The following is a 25,561-nucleotide window of genomic DNA, read 5'->3' on the forward strand; positions in this document are numbered from 1 at the left end:
ACTGGATAAACTAAACACCTTTTGAGTTTTTATGACGACTGAAGGCTTCCACAGGTTCTCTTTCATGTTTGGAAGGGGAGGTTGAGGTGAGTGGTGTTCAGCTGCTACAGGCAACTTCACCACTAGATGTCACTCAATTCTACACACTGAACCTTTAAAATATGACCAATTATACAAATCAAACAGGGCGTTAGGATTAAAGTCCACTGTCACTGGCTGTCACTGGTTATTTTTTGTTTTGTTATTAAGAAAAATATTTTTTTGCCTGGTGAGGACTCTCATATTTGTTATAGGTAAATATTGGAATGTGCATTATTCTACTACTGTGGTTCCTTCTCTGCAGGCGTTTTGGAACTGGGTGGAGAATTACCCCGATGAGTTTACCATGCTCTACCAGCGACCACAGGCCGATATGGCAGGTATGAACCGAGAAAAAACATTCAGTAACACTTTGATTGTTTTTGTTTCTTTTAATGCAGATTCACTCAGATCAAATCTCACATTTGCTCTCACAAATTTATTTTTATGTTTTACAATATATCGTAGTTTTACCTCACACAGACTGCACATATTTTTTTTCTTCAGGCTCTCAGCTTCAGTACATTCAGTTTGAATTAAAGTAATGGACACATTTAAGTGTCCAAATATGCAAGGTTTCAAAAGTACTTGAACACTTGGCTACTATCTCTGTCTTGGGCAGCTGTTTATCTGCTCATTAGTTTGTGCACAGAAGAGCTCAGATCTGGCTCAGAGCTGATTGAGAATTAAGAATGAGGTTGGTTTCCCTGTCAATATGAGTAGTAAAGCAGTTACTATGCAAGGCTTTCTTGAGTGTGTGACATATTTGGTGAGTTTTCAAGCATGCCAGGCCCTTCGAAAAAATTGTTTCCTACTTTATGGTGAATTGCATCATCATGGTAACAAAGTTTCTTGAAGATTTAAAAAAAATTCATGAAGGTTTTTTCACACACACATTCATACAGTGCATCTCTGGGCAGCCTTTTTTCTATGACAGGCAATTCTGGGTTCTGTATCTTGCCCATGGACACTGGGATCAAACCGCTGACCTTCTGGTTAGAGAATGACCGCTCTACCCCCTCAGCCACAGCCGTTGTAACTTCCTGTTGCTAGCAGGTTGCCCTATGGCCATGACTCAAAATTAGCCTTTACATTTTAAAAACGTCATTGTGGTTTGAAGTCCACATCTCTAGCTTTGAAATATGCCAATGTTTAAAAACAACGGACGCTGACCAAAGTGCTGTACAACTGAAATAGCAGATATGCATTAAAAGATAAAACAAACAGCAAAGAAGATAACAATAAAACATTTTAATATTAACAATTATAATGTCATGAATTAAAATTTAATTAAAAACAAAACACAGTAAAATTTGATAAAATAACATAACTAAAAAGTCTTGACCAGTTTCAAAGCCAGGGAGTAAAACACATTTTTAATGTGAGTTTTAAAAGTGTCAAGAGTCTCGATGTGGACGGGCAGACTGTTCTAAAGATTAGGGGCAACTACAGCAAAGGCCCGATCTCCTTCATGCTTCAGTCTGGACCTTGTGACTTCCAGAAGCATATCATTGGCAGACCTCAGAGCAAGACTGCAGGTTTTTTCCTGAATATTTACAATGAGAGAGCAAAGGGCTAACAGTCCAAACAACACAACCTCTAATTTTGTTCATTTATATTTCGAAAGTTTTGTGCCATCCAAGTTTCACGCCATCTTCTTGGCACTCCATTAGACCCTTAAATGGGGTCACAGCTTTATACCTAATTGGCAGATATATATTTATATAATGTTTGCGGCCCAGACAGCCTTCTGGTAGTAGAGAAAGAGCTCCTAAATACACTATATAACAAGATACCTGTAGACTTTTTTTCTATTTTCGATCTGCTCTTCTGCAGACTTGTCTCAGGAAACCTGGGGCATCATTTTTCCACAGCGTAGTTTTGGGTCTGGGGTGCTTGGTTTTAAGAGGAGCTACCTAGTCAAGAATACTTGCACTTACTAGCAAGTTGAGTAGAAGAGAGTCAGTGTGTGGTTAATTAGACAACCCATTAGAATTTAGTAATGTCTGGGTTTATTTTTATCATAGAACAGAAGATAATGAAATAGAAAGCCTTTGTTTTCACTGTACAAGAGAAAGCAGTACAACATTTCCTTTAAAAAAAAAATTATCTTGACAAAAGAAAACCAATAAATACGAGACTAATACATTTTTTAAATGCTGCTAAAAGAGCACAGTGGTTACCCATTTGAATTTAATTTATTGCAATTAAAATTGATGTAAATATGTATTTTCAATATATCCTAATCCTAACCCATATATTGAAAGGGTAGAGCTTAGATTTCTAATGGCCCAGGGAAAGAAACTGTTCTTGAGACTATTTCTTCGACATCATTATATCATGTGATCATTGATTGGTGATATGTAACAAGTTGCACATTTTTACAAATGACAGAGTTTTGAGATAGATTTTGTGTGGGGAATTATAGACAGTACAGTCAGCTGTTCAGGTTTTTATTGAATAATGGCACATAATGGTTAACATGATTGTGGTAATGATGTTTTGGATTCCCTACAGGAAATCTGTGATGTTGCTTGTATTAACTGTGTCTGTCTGTATATATGCATGTTGGTGTGTGCTCAGAAGCTGCAGAGAAGTTGTTTGATCTGGTGGACAGCTTTGCAGAAAGTGCCAAGAGGAAGGCAGCTGTGTGGCCACTGCAGATCATCCTCCTCATCCTTTGTCCAGAGATCACTCACACAATCTCCAAAGACACTGTTGAAGACAGCAAAGCCAACAAGGTGGGAGGAAAGCGCACGCACGCACACACAGAGAGAGCAATGACTGGCTGACTGAACTAATACACACCTTCCTGTCCTGTTTTGTCTGCAGAAGCTGTTTTTGGACAGTTTGCGAAAAGCCTTAGCAGGCCAGGGTGGTGGCAAGCAGCTGATGGAGAGTGCTGCCATCGCCTGTGTCAAGCTGTGCAAAGCCTCCACCTACATCAACTGGGAGGATCACTCCACCATTTTCCTCTTGGTCCAGTCTATTGTCATAGATCTCAAGGTCTGAAATTGGCTTTTCTCTCGTCATGTCGTGTTTTATTGTTTGTTTTCCCTTTCTGTATCCAATTTGTTGACAGCAGCTAGGAAATTCTAATATTCAACATTGAATAACGGCTATGCATGTGTGCAGAAGAATAAAAACGTTAGTGTAAGAATATTCAAAAATCACTTTTAATCCCTTCTAGGGTTATCGTTTGAATCATATCGATTCTGTTTCTGCTTATTGATTCCAGTTTTAATCAACTCCAATATGTTAAATAATATATTTATAAATAATAATATGTGTCAAATATTAAGATAATATATCTTAAATAATATATTTATACATAATATGTGTCAAATATTAAGATAATATATCCTAAGTCTTTTAAGAAACAAAGACATGAGAAAAGTCAGTTACTGCATCAAAGACTCTGAAGGAGCAGACTTTACCACGTCAACATTCAAATGTAGTTTTGTAATAAATTGAATTAACTTTTAACTAAAATAATTCTTACTCCACACATTTTGTATTTCTTTGAACACACTATCTAGTAGCTTCAGTCCACATCATCAAAGAAGTGCAGTGGTATTCTGCTTGCACCTGACCATGTATTGATTCCCAACTGCTGTTCAACAACATTAAGAATAAGTGATTTGATGCCAAGTGATAAATCTCAACAACTCCGAAATCAGAGACTTAATTTTTTCGAGGTCTTGATGACATAAATAGAGGTGTGCATCTTCACTAGCCTGACGAATCGTTTATCGATATGATTCAGAAGTCAACAATTCGATTCACAATGATGCATTTCAATGTATCACATCCAAAATTTTCTGTTACTGCACATGGCTGCTTTTTCATCCATTAATAAAATCAGTCAGACAAACATAAACTCTGTTTTTATTTAGAAAGTGCTTTAAAAATATTATTGACTGCTACTGATAATACAATTGTGCCGTCATTTACAAAATAAGGTTTTCAATTAGAAAATCAGACTACAAGAGTAAGTCTATGACAGTGGTCAGTGCTCTCCACACTGATTTGACATTCATTCAGTTTAGACTTGTGTGCGTCACCTAAGACCTAAAAGGACAAACTCTGATTTGTACTGTATCAAGGTGTCCCCGCCTGGCCCCCTTTAGCAGTACCACTACACTGAGGCGCGTTGTCTGCAGGAGCGTGTCTGTGAGTGTGTGTATGTTCATCTCTGTCCCTCCTCACACACAAACTGATAATCACATGTATTTAGTTATTAATCGATGATGTCGGATCATGATTGTGGATCGTTCCGGTCACTTTAACTGTGATGTCCTGACTTTTTGTGTCAAGTTATGTTGCATGTGTCTCATAAACTCTAGAGCGACTCAAACAAACAAAGTAAAGTAAATGTCAGTAATGTTTGTGTCCTAATAACTTGTTATCAGTGATGGTGTTTATTGTTAAAGTGTAATGTGAGCGCAGGTCAGAGGGAGAGTGAGGAGGAAACAGACTCTGACAGAGTGAGGATGACTGGACCTTCAATGAGCATCTGTCCTGATCCTGAAGCAGCAGTGGTTTTAATTATTGAGCGGAGGGACATCGCTTAAACAATGAACGTAGCGAAAAACATAAATCGATTATGTTCTGTCACTGCATCAATGCAGAGTCATCCAAGTCTGCATTGCGATGCACCTAAGAATCGAGAAATTTCCACACCTCTAATTATAAGCCCACTTTGGTAAAAATCAGACCAATTCTAGTTTTTTTTGTAATTCAATTTTATATTGCGCATAACATTCTATTTAGATAAATATGGAGCTGAAATAAGAGCCTTAAAACGATATAAGAATCATATATATATATATATATATATATTAAAGGAGATATGACCAGTCAAAATCAGTCCTTACAAAAAGCTAACTTTGTAAGCCCATATCTCCTTTAATTGTTATCTGAGACAAATTCATTTTCAGTTCAATCTGTTTTACATGTGAGAAAATCAGTATGAAAATTTTTGATGTGTGGCCCTAAAGTGTTATGATTTGACACTGGAGGTGCTTGCGAGGTGCTTGTGCTGGCTGCGCAGGCTGAAACTCGCACACAGACACTGCAAGACTTCAAAAACTGTACTTTGCTCCAAATCAATACCATGCTGCCTTAAATGTTTGGTTATATTCGAAGTGCAACCCAACCTTCAGTTGGTAATGCCCCACATTTACTGCACTTTTCTTTGTTGTCGCTTTCGCTGTCTGAAAGTACTGACTGACTCATGACCGTTTGCTGCAGTTCAGCTTTTACACTGCGGCTCTGACATTAATGCTAAGCTCAATTGAAGTCATAGGCACTGTTACGTTGATTACAGATGTAGACACACAGGTGCTGGCTGATCAATAAAAACCTCCTGGCAGATAGCCACCTCCTTGCAGACATATGTAGCCTTCATACTGTTAACTTTACTGTTAACTTTAACTGTGTTACTGTCTAACTCTGTCTGGCTGGTAAATTCTTGAATTAATTATCAACATCCCTATTTTTTATAAAATTATCTATCTTTTTTTTTTTTTTATGATTTCCCTTCGTATTTACACCTCGATTATTCTCCCAAACGTATTTAATTTCTATTTTACATTTTTTTCCCCATTTTAGCTTCATAAGGCAAATGAGGGGTTTTCATTCACCGTGTTTCATAGGGTTGATCTGCTTGTTGATCAACATTGAGGTGCATAGATTTTTGATATATGCCTTGCTTCCACACCAATGGCCTAGCTAACAACATAAATGGCTACCTCCAGTCAGGAACTCGTCAGAGAGCACTGTCAGTCAGGATTATACACTGTTTCGTTGTTTTTACGAAGATTCTGATATTCACCAATGTTTTCTTATCGGGGATTTGTTTTTATGAAAGAACAGAATGTACGCACACTGAAGAGCACTACGCATACTTGACAACTGAAATGCTTTTGTAAAATAATCAGAAATTGTGTTTTATAATTTAAATTTTACAGTTGCATCATAAGATTTAAATTACCAAAATATTTTATAATTTTTACCCTAATAAAAGACAGCCATGTTTCAGTCCAAATCATAATTTTTGCAATAAGCGCATGGAAATGTTGAAAAGGAGAACACAGACAGAATATTTGGTCTATACGGCTAAAGATAACACTTTTTAAACAGATTAACTTGTTGAAGTGGAAAATGTTTAGTCACAAAAATAGTAAATTTTTAGATTTTTCAATCTGGTGTTTACATATTCCATAGTTTTACTGATTCAGCTTTTAGTGTAGTTTATTAATTCTGAAAAAAGAATTTTGCTCCAAAAAATTAAGGTAACACTTAAATCACATATCAGACCTTGAAGAACGAATTATTCAAGTTGAAAATCTTTACTGATGTACATTGTATAATTTGTTGAGAACAACATGACGTAACAACTGTCAATGGAAACCAAACTCATCTACCCCTTTTAAGGACTAGATTCAAAACCACACTGAAAATCTAAGTGAAAATTTTAAATCACAGGGTGATCCAAATTTCATCACGCCAACTCATAATGTGACTAAGTAGTGTGTATGGCCTCCTCGTGCCTGTATGCATTCCCGACAACGTCTAGCCATGCTCCTGATGAGTCAGCGAATAGTGTCCTGCGAGATCTCGTCCAAGAACTGGATCAGGGCATCACTAAGCTCCTGGATAGTCTGTGGCGGTACTTGGCAGCGTCGGATACACGATACATAACGTCCCATAGGTTCCTCATTGGTTTTATCCAGGGGAACGTGAGGGCCAGTCATGCTTTTGGCATCAATGCTTTTGTCATCCAGAAATTTGCTACCCAACCTGGCCACATGAGATGGGCATTGTCCTGCACCAGGAGGAACCCAGGGCCCACTGCAACAACGTAAGGTCTGACAATCGCTCTAAGGATTTCATCCCGGTACCGAACAGCAGTCAGGGTAGCTTTGGCTATGACATGAAGGTCTGTGGACCCTCCAAGGATATGTCTCCCTAGACTATCACTGACCCACTGCCAAACCGGTCATGCTGGATGATGTTACAGGCAGAATAACATTCACCATGGCTCCAGAGTCTCCAGACTCTTTCACTCCTGTCACATGTGCTCAGTGTGAACCTGCTCTCATCTATGAAGACAACGGGGCACCAATATAGGTCCTGCCAGTTCCGGTGTTCTCTGGCAAATACTAATTGAGCTGCACAATGCTGGCCTGTGAGCAGAGATCCTAGTAGAGGAAGTCGGGCCCTCATGCCATGAGTCTGTTTCTGACAGTTTGGTGAGAAACATGCACGCCAGTAGCCTGCTGGAGGCCATTTTGTAGGGCTCTGGCAGTGCTTCTCATGTTCCTCTTTGCATAAAAGAGCAGATACCAGTCCTGCTGCTGTTGATGCCCTTCTACGGCCTTCTCTGTCCAACTCTCCAGGAGATACCAGTAAAGGCCGGTCTCCTGGTATCTCCTCCATGCTCTTAAGACTGTGCGGGGGAAACACAGCAAACCTTCTTGCGACCACACGTATGGATGTGCCATCCTGGATGAGCTGGACTACCTGTGCAACCTGATTTGGCTGCAGGTATTGCCTCATGCTACCAGTAGTGACAAGGACATTAGCAGAACACAAAACTAGACAATAATCAGTCAGGAAGGATAAGGAGAGTGCAGTTGTCTGTGGCCACCACATGCAAAACCATTCCCTTTTTGGGGGTTGTCTTGCTTTTGCCTCTCCATTGCACCTGTTGTCACTTCCATTTGCACCTAAGCCGGTGAAATTGGTTCACAATCACTTGTGCTTCCTAAATGGACAAATTGAAGTCCCTGAAGTTTAACTGACTTGGTGACGATTAAGTGTTCCCTTAATTATTTTTAGCATTATGAATGCCCCTTGACCAGGGGTAAAATTAGAGATCCAGATAGGGATAGATTTCCTCAAGGAAAGGTCCAGAACATCACAATGCCATTATTTCTAATAATGTCAAGTTTTTAAAAAATCACAAAAGAAAGCTTTAAAAAAAATGTGCGTCTTAGAATGAAGTGCTTCATTTTAGAGGAAAAAAACTAACCAAAAGTGTAAATGAAATTTTCCCTTCTCTTCTATTTGTAGACAGATTTTCAACAGTCCAAACCAATTTTCTGACAGTTTCAACATATTAACAACTGCTTTTCTCTTCCTTTCACTTCCTCGTTTATCCTCCTTTTATTATTCAGAGACGCTAGCTCTAGCTTGTCCTGTCAGGATTTTAAATCTGGGCTGGAGTGGTGTAGTGTTGTTTCACATTGCTGCTTTTAAAAATCTTAGAACATATGAGACATGCTGGTCTTAAGAATGAACATTTATCATTGTATTTTGTCTGTCCAGTCTTCATTAAAACGTTGTTTTTTTGGGGGAGAATGCAATGTGAAGTTACTTTTCTCGGACTCTCTTACGATATTCTTCCTTCTCTTGTTTCTCCCTGACTCTATGTGAGTGAGATACAGACAGGATCAGAATTGTCATTGTAATTCACAGATTCGATTGTGGTCATGTGAGTTGATTTACAACACTTGCAATTGGTCTGCGAGTTTCCATGGCCACCAAACCAGTGCTGTAAAGGCTTGAAAAGCTGCACCGATCAAAAATAGAAACGCCCTGTCAAAATTGGACAATTCTCAAAAAACATTTGATTTTACAACCAGGTCTGATTAGCACAGTGTCTGGGTCCGGTTCTGCACCGTGGTCATCCTTTTACTGACCTCTGCAATTGAAATTTGTTATTACATTGCCTAAAATTACCTTTGGTCCTCTCTGTCCAACTAGGCTCTGCTGTTCAACCCAGCCAAACCTTTCTGGAGGGGCACAGGCAGCCAGAATGCTGATGTGGAGCTCATGATGGACTGCTTTGTCTCCTGTTTCCGCATCAATCCTCACAACAACCAGCACTTTAAGGTGGACTGAAAAGTTTTTTTGTAATGTTTCCTATCGTTAACAGCATGTAGCAGTCGCTCTGATTTGTGTTTCCCCCTTGTCCTTTAGGTCTGTTTGGCCTCCTCCTCCCCCTCCACCTTTCACTTTGTCCTGGTCAACTCATTGCACAGAATTATCACCAATGTAAGTCTGCAGAACTTTTACACAACGTGATGATAGAATGATTTTATGTGTTATTTTACCTCATTTATGGTCCTGTGTTGTCTACTTTTAGTCCCATCTTGACTGGTGGCCTAAGATTGATGCAGTGTACTGCTACTCTGGAGAGCTTCGCTTTATGTTCTCAGACACACTCAATCGGGTGATTCAAGGCATCGGTACCCACGCTCCACTACGTATGACACCGGTGAGAGGACATAATGCTACATTACTACATGAAACATGTCAAATCTTTGTCAGATGAAAGTTTGAGATGGAGGGATAGTTTAATTCCTGAAAGGGCAGATTTAATGTCTTCCTTTTTAAAAAGGCCAAAAACAACAAGAGATATGTCTTATATTTTGTTATGCCTCTGCGATGTGACAACCAGTTTTCGGGTTGTTCTTCTGTCTCTCGCGACATCTCCAGAACGCCTTAAGGGAATTTCTTCAAATTTGAAACAAACATTCACTTGGACTGAAAGATGAACTGATTTTGGTGCCTGGAAGTCAAAGGTCAAGGTTATGGTGACCTCACTTTCCTGTGAATGTGATAAATTAGGCCTGCCCACAGGGCATTTCATTACATATGGACTCATGGATGACCTAATTATAATTGAACACATGTTTTGCCTTGTGAATGCGATATATCAGTGACAACTCAAGGAAATTATTTCAAATTTGGCTTACGTGTTAACCAAGACTCACAGATTATATTACTATATATGTGGTCAAAAGTCAAATGGCAAGGTCAGAGTGGCCTCACAAAACATGTGTTTTGCCCCTTGAATGTGATATATTATATCAAACCGCCTAAAGGGAATTTCTTCAGCTTTTGCTCAGTTGTCACTAGGGATGTCGGGATTAACCGATTTTACGATAACCGCGGTGTCATAACGTCACAGTTTCATAACCGTAAGAATTGTAAAAACTACGATATCTAACTATGGTGTCCTGCCTCTAGCGAGTTACATTTTGTGTGTACGTGGTGTGCTTGTTTGTGCAAGCCACTGAATCTTCAGTTGAGAAGAGGGAACGGACATAACAGCATTATCTGCCCCAACACTGGCCAAACAACTCCATCGGAGGACTTCCCAGCGGCAGCAGAAATCCTTCTTTGCTTTCGATTTCTGACCAGCTCCGGTCACTGACCAACCTTCCACAATAAGGCAACTAAATAAAATAGCTTACATGAATTATTTTTAAATAGCCAAACGTTACACTATATAAACTAACTGGATATAGTTGATGATAATTATAAATATTTTAGTTCATTACCTATATTATTAGTTTTCTATTAGCTATATATTGCTTGTTGTGTCTTTTTCCTTCTATAGTATCGATTATTGTGAAAACCATGAAACCATGATATTTCCCCTCTCAATTATCGTGGCACCAAAATTTTATATCGTGACATCCCTAGCTGTCACTTGGGTGGCTGTGGCTGAGGGGGATAGAGCTGACATCCTCTATCCAGAAGGTTGCAGATTCTTCCTCATTTTGCATGCCAAAGTGCTCCTTCTCATAGAGAAAGTGCTGCACATAGAGTAGATGCAGTGTATGAATGTGTGGGTGTATGCCAAAAACTGTACTGTAAAGCGCTTTGAGTGGTCAAGTACAGACCATTTTCCATTACTTGGACTCAGAGATTAAATGATTTGATTTCAGTGGTCAAAGGCAAAGGTCACTGCTACCTTATATGAATTTAAAATGTTATGTAGATGAAAACTGCAGCCTGGTACCTCCTAGGTTTAAGCATGGTAATTGTCTATTTAAATTGTCAGCCTGTCAGTGTCGTTGTATCCCCTTTTTGCATGTGTCTGCATAGTGTCATGACCTGGCTCAAGTGGCCACAACAAAAAGGGAGACACACCAGTATACTAATTAAAGAATGTTTTATTTGGTACCCAAATCAAACCAAATAAACATGCCAAATAAAGAGTTAACATATGAGATGTGGAAGTCAGTAAAGTCAGTGGTGTAGGGTGTGCGTGAGTGAAGGATGTAGTTGTAGGGTGTAAGAAAGAAATGAAGATAACCTAAAAGAACAGAACTTCACTCCCAGTTCATACCCCAAGAGGGCACCAGGGGCCATCACAATAGTGATTGTCTACCAGAACATTTTATCCAGTTTCAGGCCACTTTTTAGATCTTGGTGATTTTAGCTATTTACTTTAACTGGGTGAAGAATCAGTGGATGTCTGTATCATATGTTGTCAGAGAGATGAGCTGAGCAAATGCTAGTGGCACCATCAGTCTATTTATAAATCGAGCACACTACAACAACATTGAACAATATGTATTCAAAACAGCTGAAATGCTAGACTTATACCCTTCCCTCAAGTTTTGGGACTATCATACAGAAGCTTTGCAATTCTGTTATAGTAATCAACCGCTTACAGTGATCAATCTGAAAAATGTCAGACCCTCTACTTGCCGGCTGCCTGTGGTATCTACTGAGAGAGAGAGGGGGAGAGCAAGCCAGTGATACTGCAGCAAAGTGCCCTGCACACAGTTCTATAAAGCAATAGCCCAAAATACTAAGTTAGAGGTCTTTCATGTTGTGTAAAAACGTTTCGATCGTTATGCTTTTCTTATCTATTGTAGTGACCTGGTAGTTGGTATGACATAATGGCCATAACTGCTGTATTGCAACAACCATGGCAGCCCTAATTCAATATGTTCTCTGGATGCAAAACAATTAAACAAGGCTCTCAATGTAGAAATATTGAATATATTTCTGGATGCTCTGACACACTGTGAACCTAACCGGTCGGTGCGTGCTCCCACCCACAGAGTCTTACATTCAAAGGGAAGATGACAACCAGCCTTAAGTTCAAAGAAAAAGCCACAGACCTGGACACTCGAAGTTACAAGTGCCTCCTTCTTGCTCTGGTTAAACTCATCCATGCTGACCCCAAACTCATGTTGCACGTGAGTATGCACAATATGACTCATTTTCCAGGACACAATGATCAATACTACTTACTTGGTGCAGTCACTTTTTTCAGTGTTCATTGGTGTTTGGAATGACTAAAAGCTTGCTGAACTTTTTCTTGTGTGTATTGTTGTGAGTTAGAACCCAGTAAGGCAAGCTCCAGAGATGCAGAGCAGCACAGCAGAGCTCATCACCGGCCTGGTACAGCTAGTGCCTCTAACCAACACCACCCAACTATCACAAGAAGCTATGGAGGTCAGAGACCAAAGCCAACAGTAACACTTCTCATTCAATGGCACAAGACAAGGGTACCATGTGTCCAATTCTGACATGAAGAAAATATGTTTTCTCACCATGAACCTTTTTCTCAACAAAATAAAACAGATTTTCAATCAATAATTGCACTCTTTAGACTATAGCATTGAAATCCTACTATAACTATACAAATTTCAAGTGCAGTTTGCTGGAATGATTTTTGTGACTAAAAAAAAAGAATGGATCAAAAGTAAAAGTTGAAGCAGTACAGGCTGTGATATGCTGACTTTTTTCAACCCTTCCTACTGATGTTTTATATGAAAAGCCTAACAGGAGTTGGAAGAATAATGCCTTTTAAACAGCTGAAATACTTATAATATAAAACAATTGCAGTGTTTCCCCTATTATATATTACAAGCCTGGTGGGCTGCCAGGCTTAAGAAAATTATTTTTATTTACAAAACGAAAAATATCCAGTGCTTTCCACAAACGCTATTTGTCTTTCACGCGGTGTTGAAACCCTGTCACTTACTTTATCAAGGCTCGTTGTGGCCTTTAATTCTTATTTCCTGATTGATTTGTATAAGTGGCTTGATTTAAAGTCGTGGGCACACTCTCTCAAACACACACCACGATCAGAGCAGTGACATGAGCTGTTTTCAGACATGACCTCTGGAGGAAGTTGAGAGAACTGGGTCTGGATTATCTGTGGAGGTTGCCTTTCACACATGCACAACACAGCAGGCGCGTGCCCTTATCCCCAAAAGTTCTCCCGACATCTTCGTCTGTGACATCTTCATGTACAGCACTGCTTTTTTATCCGGAGATGTTTGTTTTGTATTTGTTTCTTTCACTTTTGCAGCTTTTGCGTGTTAGAAACATCATCAACACTCCCACTCGCTCATGGTGAATTCTGCGGAGGACCTCCTGCTGTGTTCTCATATCGGCTCCTCCAGACTCTATACTAGGGGGCCAGCCAGGAAAAGTCAGCAGAAAGTCCTGAGCCTCTCAGTTGGACATTTGCATTCACACATACGGCCCTCCAGAGAAAGTCAGCAGGATCTCCGGAGTTGAGTGCATGTCTGAAAGCAGTTGTAGTGGACATAGTCAACCAGATGAAATGACAGTAATTCGAGTTTAGAACTATGCTCGCCAATGTTTGTGCAGTAAAAAGCAAAAGGCCAATTAAGATCTTGATCAAACTAGCTGTTCAACAAACACGTTGGAAGCGGTAGTTTTAACTGTTTGGTCCGCAGGCTACAGGAGACATGTTCTAAACAACCAGATCGCAGTGGTTGTATAGCAAAATGTTATTGAGAAGCTAAAACAGAGAGGAGGAAAGACGACCGAATACTGATTCATATGGCTCCTCTTCAAACATTTTCTTTTTGGGGTTTGTCTTGCTTTTGCCTCTCCATTGCACCTGTTGTCACTTCCATTTGCACCAAAGCAGGTGAAATTGGTTCACAATCACCTAAATTGACAGATTGATATCCCTGAAGTTTAACTGACTTTGTGTTATACTGTGACGATTTTTTTTGAGCAGTGTATATATGATCAATATTTTTCACTACTCCATACGTTTTGTATAGAGTTTACAATATATATTTTAAATTTTTTTTAACTAAATAGTTTTTTTCTGGCTTTTTGTGAAATTCAGTGTGTGTTCATTTTTAAAATTCTTCACATGTCAGGTAGAACTTTTAGAATGTACCAGAGGCACCAGATTTGGGCATGCACAGCCCAGACCCCCTAGCTGCATACTTTTTCTTGGCTTGGTACTCTTTATCTGAATAACACCAAAGAAATAACAAGTAGCAAAACTCAGGATGCCATGGTGAATTTTTCTTAGAAGTCAAGCAAGATGAAGTGCAGGAATGAATCATGCTGTTTTCATGATGTGCAATTTTTGCAAAGGTCATAACACAGCTTATTTTATGCAATGAAATATTTCTGTAATTGTTTTTACTGAGATTGAAGTTTTTTGCTTTTGCGAGCACCACTGGGCCTGAAAAATATTCTAGGGGAAACACTGAATTGGTTAGAAAGTTTTAGGTTCACCAGTATTTTTCATTGAGCTCCACAGTGATTGAAAACTGGCAGATTAAAGTCAACTGGAAAAAAAATTAACATACAAACAAACTATTCGTGTCACAAAAGACAGTCACATGAATCTGTTTGGTCCGAAGGATTTAGAGATGTGAATAGATTTTTGGTACTTTAATAACAGGGAGGCTGCTTACTAAAGTATGATTAAACATACTTGTGACACACAGTTAGAAATCCAGGTCTTGATGATTCTCTGAAATTTAGGAATCTAAATGCATATGTTATCTATGTGAGACATTACATTGATGAAGTAAAAGAATGTGAAACTTTATGTCAACAATTAAAGATCTTAAGGCTTTTTAGCTTTGAAGTCTTATTTGCTATAAAAGTGTGTTAAACAAAGCTTTGTTTGGGTCTCCTCCTCGCTCTTTTTATTCTGTCTGTCTCTAGGCACTGTTGGTTCTACACCAGCCAGAGACGATAGAGCTGTGGAATCCTGATACCCCCATAGAGACATTTTGGGACATCAGGTACTCATCAGTCTTATCGTGTTTCTATAAATATATTAATCAACAATGATACAGATGGAGATACTGTTTTCTGCTGTGACTGTTTTTGATGACATGGGGTCTTTGCAGCATCTTTGGAAACCTCTTTTTAAAATATTTTCTTTTGATGACATTGAACTTGAAATCAGCATGCACAGTATGTGTTCAAAGAGAAGTATATTAGATGGATGGGATTTTAACATTGCCACAACTGTTACGGATAATGCTTATCTATCCAGTACTTGTGCTGCAGTTTGAGTGCTTTAAATGATCTGAACCTGAATGTGGGAATTTCTGAACAAGTAAAGATGCTTCTCTGACCATTTCAGATTTAATTTATGAACGTGCCTATAACTATCAGCTGGCTAATGGTTACTGTAGCCAGTCCCTGGTTTAGTTAATTCTGTGTGGGCTCTATGTTGCCAGAATAAATAACACACCTGAAAACTATCTGACATACTGTATATGTGAGTGCTGCCCCTGCCAATCGCACACAGGCTCTTCCTCTGATTTGGGAACAGCAAAATGTATCATAAATGAATATCTTTGTCAAAAATGACTTTCATCTCGACTTGGACTTAAACACCAATTACTCGAGGCTTGACTCTGATTTGACCTTGTTTACTTGTAATGACTTGACATATTTCATTGGTAAAAATCACATTTATTTATCTCTGGGATTTCCCTACGTTCATTTTGCAGCGGCGTCATGTGCTGTATTACCCTGCCATATGTCCTCACTCTTCCGCTGACGTGCTCACTTTACATGTTAACAGTTAAACAACCATTAATCAGAAGCATTGCATATGCGCGCGCATTGCATATTGCATAACTCTGAGAGAAGTCCAAATACAGAGGCTAATTGTAAATTGGATTTGGAGTTGTTTTGTTCAAGTTTACATTTTTAGGCCATGTTTTGTGCCTAAGTTAAGACAAGAAAGGAAAAAATATCATCCTTGTTCACTATTTTCTCATATATAAATATATATATTTAGGTGTAAATAAAGACGAAGATTTCTTCTCTTTTCTGCTGTGTGCACTGTCTTCTCCTTTGCTATGCATTTCCATCCCTTCTAGCCTCCCTTTTAAACAGTGCTTTACGATAAATGGGGAGTTTTCCAAAGTCATAACACATATCAAACATTGGTTAGTTTTTATTGAAATATTAAGTCTTGCTTTGATGAATGAGAACATTATCAAATACTGTAAAAGCAACTGACTCACTCACTCCCCCACACAGACCTCACTCATTCATTCAGTCATTCACACTTCACCCACACCTCGCACCTCACCCGCCCATCCACTCAGATCAACTTGCTTTATTAGCATGAGTGTTAGGTTACAGTAAAGTAAGTATTCAGCAGTGTTCAGAAGCAGTACTCTCATTTGTCTCGTCTGTGAGACGATGTATGTGTGTAATTTGAAAATATACTGTTTCATCAATGAAATGATAAACATTTTAAAAGTAATTCACTGTTTGTGTTAATTTAGTACACTAAGTGTAGGCAAAAATGCAAAAAAAAACATTCATTAGTCGAAGAGTGAGCAATGACTTGTTTAGGACTTGAAAGTAAGGTAAAGCACTTGGACTTGACTTGGACTTGGTAATCCTTGACTTGGGACTTACTGTACATTGGACTTCTGTCTTTACGTTGGACTTGACTCAGGACTTGATCGTTAGGACTTGAGACTTGACAAACAATGACTTGTTCCCACCTCGGGTAACTACAGAAAAAAACAGTCTGGGTCACACACAACCATACTTGATCTCAGAAAGTGCATTGTGGGGAAACTTCTGTGATCTTTGTTTTCAATTTATTCTTGAAGTTTACAGGAGTCTGACCACTCCTCTTTACCCTTTTTACGCAGTGGTCAGTATGTCCATATGTTTGTCCAGCCATCTTTAACCATTTAATTCCTGGAGCATAACTCAAAAAGCAATTGGAAATATTTCATGAAACTTATTTTCATTACATAGTGAAGAGCTGCCTTTTGATAATTTGGGTTTCATAACATTTTATGTAGTTTTTCAACGAGTTTGACTCAGCCAAATTATGGTTTCAATCAAATTCACTAAACATAATTAAAGTAATGTGTTGGCAGTGATGGTAGTGATCAGGCATTGGGCAGTGATGTGGTGCCTTTTGGTACTGGTTGATACTTGATAAAGTTTTGTGACATTTTTATTACCCTCTGAGCTGGAGTAGTTGGGAGCAGGTACAGGTTATGGTTTGTGTGTGTGTACAAAATAAAACTTTCATTATAGTTTTAGATGATTGCAACTTTAGTCTGGCAAGTCTTTTTTTCAGCAGTCGGCATTAAGTGAAATATTACCACTTAAAGTGTCATGGTTCCAAATGATCTACTCTCAGGTTTTGTGGATGCCAGTGGAATATCTCCTGGTGACTCCTTTTTGTTCTGTTTGCTTCTCTTCAGTTCACAGGTGCTTTTCCTCATCTGCCGTAAGCTGATTGGCCAGCAGATGGTTAATGGGACAGAAGTTCTGAAATGGCTGAGGGAGATCCTCATCTGCAGGAACAAATTTCTACTCAAGAACAAGGTACGGTTCTGTTCCTAATTGCAATAACAGGCGGAATTTACCAATCAATAAGTCAAGGAATGTGTGAACTTTATATTTGGTCCTTGATCATGGCAGGAGTGTGCCACTATGGGTAGTGGGATTCCCATTTGCCGGCAAGCGCAGACAAAGCTGGAGGTGAGTCTGTACATGTTCCTGTGGAGTCAAGACACGGAGGCAGTGCTGGTGGCCATGTCATGTTTCCGCCACCTCTGTGAGGAGGCTGACATCCGCAGCGCCGCTGACGAAGTGCCTGTCCAAAACATCCTGCCCAACTACGCCACCTTCAGTGAACTGGCCTCTGTAAGCAACATGATGGGAACAGGTCAGTACTGTTAGTCAATCTCAGGTCTTAAAGTTTACTATTTAATACTACAGTACTAAACAAGTTTGGAAATGTGTCTTACAAATGATGCTCTAGAAGACTTAAGTCTGCAAAAATGTTAAGCGTTTCCCTTCACATTCAAAAGTCTTATTCAGTTAGGGCTGGGCGATATGGAAAAACATCATATCATGATAATTTTTTTCATATCTATCGATATATATCACTATTTAAGCCAAATAACCAGAAAATAACTTTTCTGCACATTTGTGTTTATGTACGATGTTCTTCTGTACAAACATTTTTCTTATGCACAAACAGATTTTTACTTGCTGTTACAATCATCCTGTGCCACTGCACTTTACTTATAACATTTAATACAAACCACTGCAGTGAAAAGGGTGTATATAATGTGTTATGGCCAGCTCATTTTAGGACACAACAATTAAGGGAGGTCTACAAGGACAGCTTGAATCAAAGCAATCTTTCTTTAATATAATCGATTTTACAATCAAAGAATATCTAAATGTATGAAGAGCAAAAATACAAACAAGGAGCAGGAGCTTGGCTGTCCAGGGAGAGAGGATCAGTTGAATGCCACCTGGCTTTTATACTTTGCTTTGCAGGTGCAGTGAGTCATCAATCATGAGTAGGTGGAGTCTCCCAGTAACCATGCAGGGGGTCAGGCAAAACAAAGCAGGAGACCAGGGCATAGCAGACTGAGCACAGAGGCGAGCATACTACCTGCAACAGAGAGAACAGCCAGGAAAACACATACTGCCAGGGCCGTCACAAATGTACATACTCGCATACATACATTTTTTTTATTTAATACAAATTTGTATTCTATTGTCTTTTTATGTTTCCTTATCCTCTTGTCTACCTCATTCTGACATGCCTGCTGCTGTAACAACTGAATTTCCCTGTTGTGTGGATCAATAAAGATATATCTTATCTTAAATCAGCACCAGTGCACTGAGGCGTGTTACTCTGCACTGGTCAGCAAGTGATGCTGCTCCACTGATGTTTTCTAATCCCACTTAGAACAGATCTTTATAAAAACCTGGTGATATCATATTTATGTTCCTTGATTAACAGAGTTTCTTCTGCAACAATGAAGTTAAAACACTGCGTTACGTCATAATCTGCGGGAAGAACCTCTGTCTAAAGGAGTGTGTGTGTGTTTGATTGCTTGTATGTTTGTTTGTTTGTTTGTTTGTTTCCCTCCCTCCCTCCCTCCCTCCTCACACACAAACTGATAATCACATGGGATATTCACCATCTAGTCCTATATTCTAAAATAGTTATTAATCGATGTCGGATCATGACTCAGGATCATTCCGGTCACTATAACCCTGATGTCCTGTCTGTTCACGTCACGTTACGTATCATATTGTGTAGCAGGTTTAAACATGGGTCTCATAAACTCTAGAGAAAATCAAACAAACACAAAGTAAACATCAGTCCTTTACGTGTCCTAATAACTTGTGATCAGTTATGGTGTTTATTGTTAATGTGTAAAGTAAGCGCAGGTCAAAGGGGGAGTAAGGAGGAGTCAGACTACGACATAGAGTCCGTCACAGGACGACCGGACCTTAAATGAGTGTCTGTCCAGACCCTGAAGCAGCATTGGTTATAATTATTCAGCAGTGGAAAACCGCTAAAACTATGAACGTAGCAGAAAACATGAATCATTATGTTCAGTCACTGCAACGATGCAGAGTCGTCCACCTCGCTGCAGGAGCCCAAACATTAGCACGTGTTCTCCTGCTTCTCCTACACTCTGTGCTGTGTGCGTCTACCTAACCTGAGAGTTTAACTTTATTCCAGCCACATGATTGGTTCAGCGCGGCGTAGGGGTGTGCGATATATATCGTCTACGATAATATCTTATTTGTTGTTTTAACGATGTGCGAGCTCACGTTATCGCGTATTATCAATAATGATGATCCATGTGCCACGCATTCACGCTCTGCATGTCAATATATTTGGCCGCTTTAGATGATAAATGAAAGACATTCAGATAATTGACAGGTTTTTCCGTCAGTGAATCATTGTCGGAAGGCGAGATCTACCACCCTGATATCTTCCAAAAACCTATCTTTTTAGCAAAATTGCAAAAGGCTTGTGTGGTGAAAAACTCTGATTATAGCCTTTACTGTATCCAGGTGCCCCCTGTGGCAGCACCCCTCTTGGCAGTGCCACTGCATCAAGGCGCATTACGCAGCACTGGTCAACAAGAGACTCTGCTCCTCTGTCCTTTTCTAATCACTCACAGGTTAAACTGATCTTAATAAAAACCTGCTGAATTCAAATTTATGTTCATGGATAAACATGGCGTCGCTTCTTCTGCAACAATGAAGTTTAAACACTGTGTTGTATCATAATCTGCAGGAAGAATTTCTCTCCTGTCTGCAGGTGTGTGTGTCTGCCCATTTCAGTCACTTTTCACACAATCAAAAACTATCACATTTATATAGTAATTAATCGATGTCGGATCATGAATCTGTATCGTTCCGGTCACTTTAACCCTGGTGTCCTGGCTATGCGCAGCACGTCTCATCTTGTGTTGTTTGTGTTTGGACTGCGTGCAAAATGTTGAAATGCGTGTCTCATAAACGTAGAGTGAATCAAATAACACACAGTAAACTCCAAGTACAGTGGCTTAATAACTTCTGAGTAGTGTTCATGTTTATTGTTAAAGTGTAAAGCGGCAGGGTAATACAGCAAAGTACAAGGATACCGGGTCTATGAGCGTCTGCCGTGACCCTGACGCAGCAGTGGCAATAACTGAGCGTAGCTGAAACACTAATCTATGAAAGGAGATTTACTACATGAACTGTCTTTTATAAAATGGACACTACAGCCTTTTGCTGTGCACATAGAACAAATCTACACCTTTTCTCTCGATGGATGGAAGAGGACAGGAAGATAAGCTCTCAGAGGTTTAGGAGCAGACATATAGAGTTTAGTAATACTGAATTGCAATCATGATGATTGTTAGGAAGCTTCGTAAAAGAAGTATATATTAGATAGCTGTTGGCGTTTCTGTTAACTGTGTGGTTCTTGTTTTCACAGGACGATCCACCTTGCAGAAGAGGGTGATGGCCTTGTTAAGGAGAATAGAGCACCCCACACCAGGAAACATTGAGGTAAGATTCAGTTCAAATTCCAGTTTCTTTTAATAATTCCCCATAAAATCCATATTCACCTTATGTAAAAAAAAAATAGAGAAAAATAAAGATATATTAATTGTAATCTTTTTTCACATATAACAACTAATTCAGACAGACAGAAAAACAAAAGCCATGAAAAAAAAGTAACAATAAAAAGGAACAAACAAAAATGAGGTCATGGGATTTTCAATAAATAAAATAAAAAATTCCATATATACTTAATAATATACATAATTATTATGGAGAGTTTGTTTCATTGGCTAAATAAACCCACCATTTACCCAACCGTTTTTCTCCCAGTTCTTTTTGGAGCCTAATGGAGTAAGTCATCTGCTCTAAAATGTGTACTTGTTTAACATTATTGACAAAGAGGCAGAAGGTAGGGCAATCTTTCTTAAGCAAGTAATTAGTAAAGGCTGTTTTAACTGCTGCTAATAGAACCTTTAAGAGATAAGTGTCATCTTTACTTAGGCCATCTGGGATTAACCAAATAACGGGACGAAAATGATATACTGATTCTAAAACCAACGGTTTTTGAAATTATCATTGCCATTTCCTTTCAGAAATCCTGACCAAAAAACATGTGCATGATCAACCATCATTTCTCCACTTTCACTCCAGCAGCATAGCTGCATACCAGTTTGTTTAGAGTTTTGTCTGGGGCTGATTAAAAAAAAAGCGAATCAAGTTTTTCCAGCAGAAGTCTCACCAGACCATGGAGTTGGTGGTAAATGACTATCTCCCAGGCCACACCAGTATACACCAATATACAAGAGGTCTTAGCTGAGCTGATACATAATAATCACCTAAATACCAATGTCCTTTGTTCCGTATCGTCCATATTTTCCTAAATCTCTCCCACTCTCTCCACTGCGCCTTCTATCTGAGCTGTCACATCTTGTGACAGTTTATTTTGGTCATGAATTTGTTCATTTGTATTTTGATGTCCTTTCGAAAGCCCTTGCGGAATTCCGAGAGATCTTCTTTCAGTATGGTCCTGAGCATTGCCATCAGTCTAAGCCTCGCTCATCACTTCGCGGAATGAGTCCAAAGTGTATGTGTGATGTATGTTGATTTGGATGGATAAGAAGTCTTGAATTTGGGGAAATTTAAGGCTGAAACCAGAGCTCAGTAAGAATGCTGTCATACCAAGTAACGTGCCACCGGAAGTGTCCATATTCACCCTTCTCAATATACCAAACGATTTGGTTCAAACCCATATACTTCCATGTGTGTCATATCAATTTTGCAGTGTGCATTATCTCTATTTCTGCTGTATTATAGACCTACAGTTGTTTATCTTTTGTTTTTCTACTTTCAGGCTTGGGAGGACACATACGCAAAATGGGACCAGGCCACCAAACAGATTCTCAACTTTCCCAAAAACAAGGCTGATGATGGGCAGGTAGGGATGTTACATAGAAGATAACTAATCTCTTGTCCTCTTTAAATGATGTAATGTGAACTGAAGGTCATCAGTCTGTCTATCATATTTGATCAAGCAGCCCCCTGACCCGCCAGGGTGGTGCCATCACATAGGGTCTAGAGAAGGGGTAGGCAACCTTTACTATCAAAAGAGCCATTTTGCCCCCTCTTCCACCAAATAAAATTCGTCTGGACCCGCAAAACATATTTGATAACACATCTTAGAAAGTTTTACATATAGTAATACTCATTGTTGTGCCAGTTGACACTTAAAATGAACTAGTTCAAAGTTCAGTTCATGCATGCAGTTCATGAAAATTAACTAGTTCGCGTTCATAGCTATTTTTTTTTAATTTTGAAACAAGTTCACGTTTCCAAATATGACCTAATTGACATTCGTTTGTTCCATTTTTTTTTTTAAGGATGATTTAGGTGACAATCTTACAATCATGTGTTTAGTTATTAATCTATGGTGTCGGATCATGTATGCGTGTCGCTCCAGTCATTTTAACAGTCAGAGTCCTGACTGTGTGTCTCGTGTTAAACTGAGAACAAAATGTTGACGAGTCATTTTTTACGATGTTTAAATGCAGCCTCATAAACTCTGGAGCGAATCAAACCAACACTAAGTTACTTCATGTACTGATCAGGTCCTGATAACTAGTGATGAGTGTTTATTAGTTCAAGTGAGAGCAGAGTGGAGGAGGACACAGAAACTCCAGCTCGGTACAAACCAACTTCAGCTTCTGCTCTGATCATGACGCAGCGGCGCTGATCACTGAGCAATTGTGACCAGAGAAACTCGGTATTTTCACTATTTCAACTGTTCGTTAACATTCTTCTTATCTGAAGTTGCATAAATTAAGAATGCCCACTGCTTCGAAGAAGTTACTTACCACCTCAACATTCAAATTTGCTTTTCAATAAGATGAATTAACATTTAGCTAAAATATTCAGATTCCACACTTCTTTATTTCTTTGAGCACACAATCTAGTAGCATGGGAACACATCAACATAGCAGTGCATTGAGTACATTCATGTACCTGATCATGGACTGATCACTAACTGCTGTTCAACAACATTATTCAGAGTAAGTGATGATATCTCAGCAATGACTCAAAGACAAAACACCAAACAATTGTTTGAGTTGTTGATGACATTTATAGCTAAACTCTGTGAAGATTTGAATGTATAAATATAAAATATATATAGATATGAAATTTTAATATGGAGCTTGATAATAGCTTTAAAATACATGAGAAACCCTAACCCTAACCCACACATTTCTGTGTGACCTATATTAAACAAGATATGGCCAGTCAAAGTCTGACAAAGTCTTTACAAACAGTCGAACTCTGTTAACCCACATCTTTAATTGTGATCCAGGCCACATGCCATTGTGGTTCTATAGGTTTCTCATTGACCAAATCAGCATACAAATTTTAACTGATATGACAAAGATTGACCCTCACAGCTGAACATTAACATAACATGATATACATTTTGAGCTGCTTGCTTTTGTAGGCCTACATTATATTAATAGGAAACCTACTGACATAAATCATACAAGACATGGTCAAGAAGAATAAGAGTCCATTAAGGAAGCAATAGGGGGAAAATTTGAGAACAGAGTGCATTCAGTGTAAAATACCCTCGCGGCTCTCTGGCTCTACTGGAGACCGGACTGGAGGTGCTTGCGAGGTGATTGCGCTGGCTTAGCAGGCTGACACACTCACACATGGACACCGGAATATAACTATATCAATGCTAAACTGCCTCAACTGGCTAGCTTTGAGCTGCAACCTTTGCAGATAATATAAACCCTGCGTATACTGCTCTTTGCCTCGTTGATCCTTTGTCAAGGTACTGCCTGACTTTTACACTGCTGCACTTTCAATCATGCATGCTAAGCGGCAGCTTGTCAAAATACAGGCACTGCTATGGTAATGCACGATGTAGGCAGATCAATAAAAAACTCATGGCAGGTAGCAACGTCCTTGCAGACATATGTAGCCTTTGTTTCCAAAAATAGAAAAAGTATTTATCTTTTAGGAACCGTTAAGAAGACCCAAAATTCTTGCACCTGAACCTGTCTTTTCTTAACATAGACATTGTGTTGAATAACACATGTATCAATTTCTTCTCTTCGGTGATGTGCTGCGGCCTCTCAGTATCTCTGTGTCCCCCCACAGCAGGAGTGGATCAACATGACAGGCTTCCTATGTGCTCTGGGTGGTGTGTGTCTTCAGCAGCGCAGCACCCCAGGCCCAGCAACTTACAGCCCACCTATGGGCCCAATGAGTGAACGCAAACACTCCATGATATCCATGGGCCCCTGCGAGGTGTCCAATTCCATGGTCTCAGCTTCATCTTGCTCCTCATCGGCGTCCAGTGAGACGCCTGTTAGCCGCTTCCTGGACCGGCTGCTGGCCCTGCTTGTGTGTGGCCACGACAGGGTTGGTCTCCATGTTCGCACCAGTGTTAAAGACCTGCTGGGGCTGGAGCTCAGCCCTGCCCTCTACCCCATGCTCTTCAACAAGCTGAGGAACAGCATCGGAAAGTTCTTTGACACACAAGGACCAGTAAGTGCAGATGTAGCTGTTTGTAATCATGTAACTGTTCTTCATTCTCACACCCTGGCTTGCACTGCATTGGTATGAAAACAGTGAAACAGTTGAGTGTGGTCAATTTGTAGTCAACTTTTGGATGCCCACATCCCAAATCTCTCTAGACTGATGTAGTGTTAGAGGAAAGCACTACTAATTCATGTAGAAATTAAAGCTACAAGCAGTTGGCTGGGATGTCAGGGATGCAGACAGAATGTTAGTTGACGCAGCACTGTGTGAATGAGTTTCCTGTGTGTGGAGCATGTAGCTGCGAACGTGACATGACATTTCAAAATAATGACTTTTTGTCAGCTTTGTTTGTACAAGAAGTATACCAAATTTCATGAGAATTAAATATATATGAAAACATTTCAAATACTGAAAAAAATTAATTCTAAGTGTTTTAGCTTCACTTGCTGTAGATGGCAAAGTAACAAACACAGGAGGAGGAACCAAAGATAAGAGGAGCAATGTATAGTGTTCAACCTCGCCTGACCGCAATGGGGCA

At 39.4% G+C, this 25,561-nt stretch overlaps 1 protein-coding gene across 1 annotated transcript in view; it reads left to right on the forward strand.

Annotated features, from left to right (window-relative positions):
- Positions 1 to 25,561, forward strand: part of LOC117772532 (neurofibromin-like) — a 157,145-nt gene that overhangs the window by 39,593 nt on the left and 91,991 nt on the right. The window contains 14 exon segments of the mRNA XM_034603738.1: positions 344 to 419; positions 2,662 to 2,819; positions 2,911 to 3,084; positions 8,851 to 8,979; positions 9,067 to 9,141; positions 9,233 to 9,364; positions 11,952 to 12,089; positions 12,235 to 12,348; positions 14,848 to 14,927; positions 17,382 to 17,505; positions 17,602 to 17,848; positions 20,924 to 20,997; positions 22,343 to 22,426; positions 24,640 to 25,029. Coding sequence (XP_034459629.1) covers positions 344 to 419; positions 2,662 to 2,819; positions 2,911 to 3,084; positions 8,851 to 8,979; positions 9,067 to 9,141; positions 9,233 to 9,364; positions 11,952 to 12,089; positions 12,235 to 12,348; positions 14,848 to 14,927; positions 17,382 to 17,505; positions 17,602 to 17,848; positions 20,924 to 20,997; positions 22,343 to 22,426; positions 24,640 to 25,029 — 1,995 coding nt within the window.

Source organism: Hippoglossus hippoglossus, chromosome 13 (assembly GCF_009819705.1).
Source record: "Hippoglossus hippoglossus isolate fHipHip1 chromosome 13, fHipHip1.pri, whole genome shotgun sequence".
NCBI lineage: Eukaryota > Metazoa > Chordata > Actinopteri > Pleuronectiformes > Pleuronectidae > Hippoglossus > Hippoglossus hippoglossus.